Source organism: Physcomitrium patens, chromosome 1, assembly GCF_059467195.1.
Source record: "Physcomitrium patens ecotype Gransden chromosome 1, ASM5946719v1, whole genome shotgun sequence".
In the NCBI taxonomy this organism is placed as follows: Eukaryota; Viridiplantae; Streptophyta; class Bryopsida; order Funariales; family Funariaceae; genus Physcomitrium; species Physcomitrium patens.
The window spans coordinates 19,913,810-19,919,883 of record NC_143410.1 but is presented as its reverse complement, the minus strand read 5'-3'; the positions used below and the strand labels follow the sequence as shown (position 1 = coordinate 19,919,883).

The 6,074-nt window shown below is 39.1% G+C and overlaps 1 protein-coding gene across 1 annotated transcript; it reads left to right on the top strand.

Moving 5' to 3' along the window:
* The first annotated feature begins 474 nt into the window (after positions 1–474).
* LOC112279848 (uncharacterized) lies at positions 475–3,751 on the top strand. Its single transcript, XM_024514587.3, has 4 exons — positions 475–1,343; positions 1,556–2,716; positions 2,846–3,142; positions 3,319–3,751. Exons 1-4 carry the CDS (start codon positions 1,065–1,067, stop codon positions 3,337–3,339), a joined length of 1,758 nt encoding a protein of 585 aa, XP_024370355.1. The 5' UTR covers positions 475–1,064; the 3' UTR covers positions 3,340–3,751.
* The last annotated feature ends 2,323 nt before the right edge of the window (positions 3,752–6,074 follow it).

Below are 6,074 nucleotides of genomic sequence, written 5' to 3'. Positions count from 1 at the left end.
CGTGACCTCCAGTCTCGCCCACTATCCCTGCCCTGAAAAGGCCTGACGGAGATCACCGTGCCGGATTAGCTACAGAGCAAGCGTTGGGGGTTAACTCAACTCGGAGGTCCATCACCACCCCGCGGAAGTGAAGAATGGGGAGGAATTAAAGTAACGGTTCGCTTAAAAAGTGCCCCGGAGGGACGTCAGAACGGGACCCAGCCAGACGCCACCAGGGTTTCCTTGCCTCATTGAATGGAGAAGAGAGTTCATGCAGTAGTCCCAGCTGGACCCGCCGCGGGGGCCACTAACTCCCGCTCGGTTTGGTGAGCGATGGTAACTCCAGCGGGCCGGCTTTATTCTCCCCGCTTGGAGTCTGGGAATAGATCGGAGGACCTTTTTCATAATTGCGGGTGAAATTCTTCTCGGAAAAGTGCCCGGGTATGCGCTCTGACCTGGGTCTACATGTCCCGCCCCTCACTACTTGTTTGCGGCATTGTGAGAGTCATGTTGAACTTAGTTTCTCGAGCTTGTCGTCTCCTCCTTCTCACTCTCTTTATGACTCGGGCTACAGTCGGACTATAGTTTGTTGCTGCAAATTGGATTGAGAACAACCTGCAAGTGGTGGTTGAAAACGTCGGTGGAAGATTGAGGGATTGTGATTTGGAAGGCAGTTTGAAGGAGATTGAGAGCATGAGTTAGCGGTTCACATTGAGGGCATTGGAATTTGTTGTGAGGTGCCTATGTGGTTGACTCACAAGATTGTTAGTTAAATATACAAAGTCAAGTGTACGTGGCGCAGTGCTGGGGTTGGTGGTTATTGCAGAGGAAATCTATGTTGTGGTCGAGTTCGTGGTGTTGGAAAAGGAGGATTGAGCGTTATGGCTGGCTAGAGCCGGTAAGGGTGTGGCAGTAATGTTCAGATTGAGGAGATGCGTCGAGGCTGTAGAGCTATGCGTTTTATAGGAGTGTACGCCTTTTGATCTGATTAGAGGAGAGCTTGAGTGGTGACTTTTGCGACGTGAGGTTGGTACAATGTCGTTTTGAAGTGCCTGTGAAGCCTCGTCTTGACGAAGTGACTAGCTATGGGGGCTTTGAAAGTTAATCTAGTACAGGAGAAAGGAATAGGTAAACAGGTTAGGAAACGTGTAGTTCACAATGCCGACAAGAATTCGGCACAGTCCATGTTCCAGGAGGCACAGCAATTGGCATCATTAGTCACAGCGAACGCTGCTTCTGTCAAAGCATTTCTTGGACGCTGGAAAGCTATCGAGAATCGCTTGTTGCAATTGCGTGCTCTTCTCACTGAGATGTCGCATCTTCGTTGTCTTAGCGATAATGCGGCTTGCAAGGAACTCTTGAAGGTGATGATCTATCTTGAATTTGAATTTCTGAGACAATGTGCATTCCTTCCTACCAAAGCTTGCGTTACCGATTCCTTCTTAGATAGGTGACGCCTCTGGTTCAGTGAGCAGAAGAACCCCCCCCCCTCCCCCCCCCGCTTCTTCAGCCTGATAGGCATTTATGAACCATCAACCTCTTGCCTATCGTATGAACTTGTCGCATTGTTGTGCAGACTATGATCGAGACGTTAGGGGAAGCTCGGAGCCTTGCAAGGAAATGTACGGCGTTGAACTACGGCGGAAAACTTCAAACTCAGAGTAACCTGGATTCACTCTGTGGCCAACTTGACCTTCACATACATGATTGCCAGTTGATGATTAAGAATGGAATTATGCAAGAGAATCCTCTAGCGATTTGTCATGTTACTCCAGAGTCTTCTCGTGAGGCCATGCGGTGGACCATAAGGAACTTGATTTCGCATCTCGAAATTGGGAACGTAGGTTGCAAACAAAGAGCCCTTGACAGTATGCTTCGAATCATGTCGGACGACGACAAGAACATTTTGATGGTTGCTAGTCAGGGTGCGGTGACAGTGCTTGTGCATCTTTTAGACGCCAGTCAGCCTGTTATCAGGGAAAAATCTGCTGCTGCCATCTGCTTGCTCGCTCTAAACGACAGTTGCGAGCACACGGTTGTTGCTGAAGGGGGCATAGCACCTCTTGTTCGTCTTTTGGATTCGGGTTCTCCACGCGCCCAGGAGAGTGCAGCAGCTGGTTTGCAGGGTTTGTCTGTTTCTGACGAGAACGCCAGGGCTATTACAGCGCACGGAGGGGTCCCGGCTTTGACAGAAGTCTGCCGCGTGGGCACCTCAGGCGCGCAAGCTGCTGCCGCGGGTACGCTTCGAAACCTCGCAGCAGTTGAAAACCTCCGAAGAGGCATTTCTGACGATGGCGCCATTCCTATCGTCATCAACTTAATATCATCTGGGACAAGCATGGCTCAAGAAAATGCAGCGGCAACCTTGCAAAACCTTGCAGTCTCTGACGACAGTATCAGATGGAGAATCATAGGTGATGGAGCTGTTCAACCTTTAATTAGATACTTAGATAGTTCTCTGGATATATGTGCACAAGAAATCGCATTGGGAGCGTTGCGTAACTTAGCAGCATGCAGAGACAACATTGACGCACTAGTGAATGCCGGATTATTGCCCCGTCTCGCGAATCACCTCCGTTCAGGGAAAATATCTATGCAGCTAGTTGCTGCTGCTACAGTTCGTCTCATAGCTTGTTCTATGGAGTCTAGAAGGTCTTTGGGCGAAGCCGGCGTGATTGGCCCGCTGGTGAAACTTCTGGATGCGAAGTCCACGATGGCGCAGGAATACTCTGCACAGGTAAATGGTGTCCTAGTTTCAGATTTATTTATTTATTATTATTTTTTCTGCTTACATACTTCTCAAAGTCTATATTCTTCGTATGCTCGTGTCATCTTCGCTAACTACCTTGATGTCAACGTTGGGCAGGCCTTGGCGCTTCTCCTCCTTGATGAAGAAAACCGAAAGCTCTTTCTCGCTGAAGATTGGGGTATTATTGGATTAGTGCTACTGTTGGATACACGGTTCAAGGAGGTCGGCAAGCAATTTCCAATCGCAGCTCTTCAGGCCCTGTCCGGAAATGCCAAGTGCAGGAAGCAGATGGTGACTGCTGGTGCTTGTTATCATTTGCGTCAGTTGGCCGACAAGGAAGTCACAGGTGCCAGAAGACTTTTGGATCGATTAAGCACTAGCAAGCTGAGGAGTATAATCTCCAAGACTTTATTGGTGAGTACTTCCAAGAAACTCTCATTAGTTTTAGCATTTGAGCGACCTTGCTCTAACCTACTGAGTGGACTTTGAGCTTAATACTCGGTGTTTTTTTAGAGTTTCTGGTTTGTTGAAAATTCTGGCTGCTTGATCAGACTATCGAATTAGTAATAACATATTGATTTCGTTCGCAGATCAATTCGTTCACCAGTTGATCATTACAAGCGTTCACGACTGCGAACTGGAGTTTTTGTGTAAAACTCTCATTCATCACTATGATCACCTCTAGGAATACAATGTGTAGGCCCATGGTCCTGGCCGGTTGATCATCCAATTGTGCCATAAATACACCCCCGAAGCTGTTCTTGTGTGCTGAAGCAGACATCAATATGTAGTGTAGATCTGGGGGCATTCACTCAAATTTAATACCCTCTGATTAATGGATTCAACTGTAAAATAGGAAACTGACGATAGATTCTTTTCGCCGCCACAGCTGACAGTAGGATCAAATGCTTCCTCCTTTGTAGTTTGGGGAGCTACTGTGCAGTTAGTAGTAGAAAATAAGGAGCCCATGACAAGTTTAGTTGTAAACAATTACAATAATTTTTAACCACTCTACTTTCTAGACATGGTGTGTAGCGTGATCTTAGTCATGCTTTTCTCATTACTAGATAATTCTTCCCCATTTCTAAAATTGCCAATTGCTGCAATATGACAACTTTACCCACTACGAATGCTAGAAGTGCATGGATTTCTTTACAATTTGACTTACCACTGTGTTATCACTTTGTGTTGCACTAAAGAAAGGATATAAAGTTGTATTGCAGGGGAGGTATTGCAGGAAAGAATTTATGTTGCAACGTGAATGACTTGGTCCGCATAAGTGGGACGTAGCAATTTCTGCGTTGACTGAGTGCAACCTGATTTATGATAATGCTCGTATTGTCGAAAAAAATAGTAATACTTTGAGTGTCTTTTTAAAGTCAATGTTATCCAAACCTCCTACTGTTTTTGCTTTATATCATAAATGCTTTGCAATCTTTATTCTGATAAAAGCTTAGATGTTATTTTCTGAAAAATCAGAATTTTTTTAGATGCACATTATATAATATTAAGGAATTATACATAAAAGAGTATAAAAAATTCATAAACAGTTTAATATTTTAGAATATCTAATTTCTTATTATACTATTTTGTACTTATTTTATAATAGTAACAATCAAGAATTATTCACTATTTTAAAATCTAAAGAAATAAGCAAAACAGTGTGTTAAGGAATTTGGTGATTTTTTTAGCATTTGTTCAAATCCATCTAAACCTATCTATCTATTGTAGTCTAAGAATTCTTTTGTATTATTAATAGGAAAATAATTCACACCTATTGATGATTGAATCTATTACCAAGTTAAATGTATGGAATAATCCTACTTTGTTTTGAATAATTATTTCATTACTTTTAATAATTAGAGTTGAGCCATCTACATCTTGAATTAAAATGTGATGTTCATTTCTTTTTAATAGTTTTGGGTCATAAATGTTCTTCTCTTTTATTACTTAATAAATAATAATATTTAAATTTTATTTTAAATAAAAAATAAAAAACTAGAGCCAAAAGTCATCATTGGCATATGTTTTGTAAGATGCATTAACCAAATTAATTTAATTTCTAGTTATGTAGATACTTTATATCACTTCTTTTTAATTTTTTTCTTAGTAAGTTTTTTTAAATAAATAAAAACTTGTAATTTTTTTTTACCTAGGTCTACATAGTCTTGGCTTACAATGTTCTCAAAGTTTTCAAAAAATCCACCTCTACACCATTTAGTCTTAAAATCTTATCATTTACCATGTCTTAAACAATTCTATTTAAGTAATCTATTTATGCAAGTTTAATCACATATAAATTTGAATGATTTGTGGTCATTGTTTTAGCTTTAGCCACAAAGAATACTAAAACAATAATCTATCAAGGACATTTATCACAAAAAATCTAAAGAAAAATACACTCTTAGTTACTAAAAAAGAATAGATAATTACTCAAATATAATATAAAATTGAATTATATTGGCTATTGCCAAAAAAAAATCTAAAGACTCTTGAAACAAGACTAAAGATTAGAAAGATGTTGACAAGAGTGAAGTAGGTTTCACTCTTGCCTCAATATATACTATCTAACTAAGGGATATGCAACAACATTCTATAGGACCTCCAATACATATCCAACTTGCAAAACATGTGTGTAATTTGCAATGCAAGTTTCTTCCATGTGCACCACATGGACAACTTATACCACAACTTGCCAATATGTGCAACACAAGTCCAACTTGTTGGCCAAGTTTTTAACCTATGAATGAACTACAAACACGTCTAAAGTCAAATTTGCATCTATCAAGCTTTTAAGAAGCTTGTCCATAAGATATTATCAAATCTACCTTCATTTACCTTCTAACTAATCATTTTTATCTAAGTAGTTATGTATGTCCATGACACAATTCAATCTATATAACTTGAATGGCTTTTATATAACTTTGGATAAAAGTCTAAAGATACCTTCTTATATGATATAAGTCATTTATTTTATGTATTTTATTATTATAGAATTTTAAAATGAAAAATTTTGTTTTTTTTATTCTATTTTTTATTTTTTATAAATTAATCTTATTTTTTTATATAAAATATATGTTTCCATATATTTTCTATTTAATTCTAAACCATAATTTGATAGTATTTTTTTTATTAAAAACAAAATCAAGATCTTTTGTGCTTATTTGAAAACTTGTTAGAAAAAATATTTTTTAAAAGAATATAGAAGGATATATTGTTTTTGTCTCAATATTTTTAATTTTTCAATTCTTCTCCTATTCTTTAATAAAATAGATATTTACAAAAATAAATGATAAAATTTGATAAATTGTCTAAATCTATTACAAGAAGAGCATTTATGTTGTGT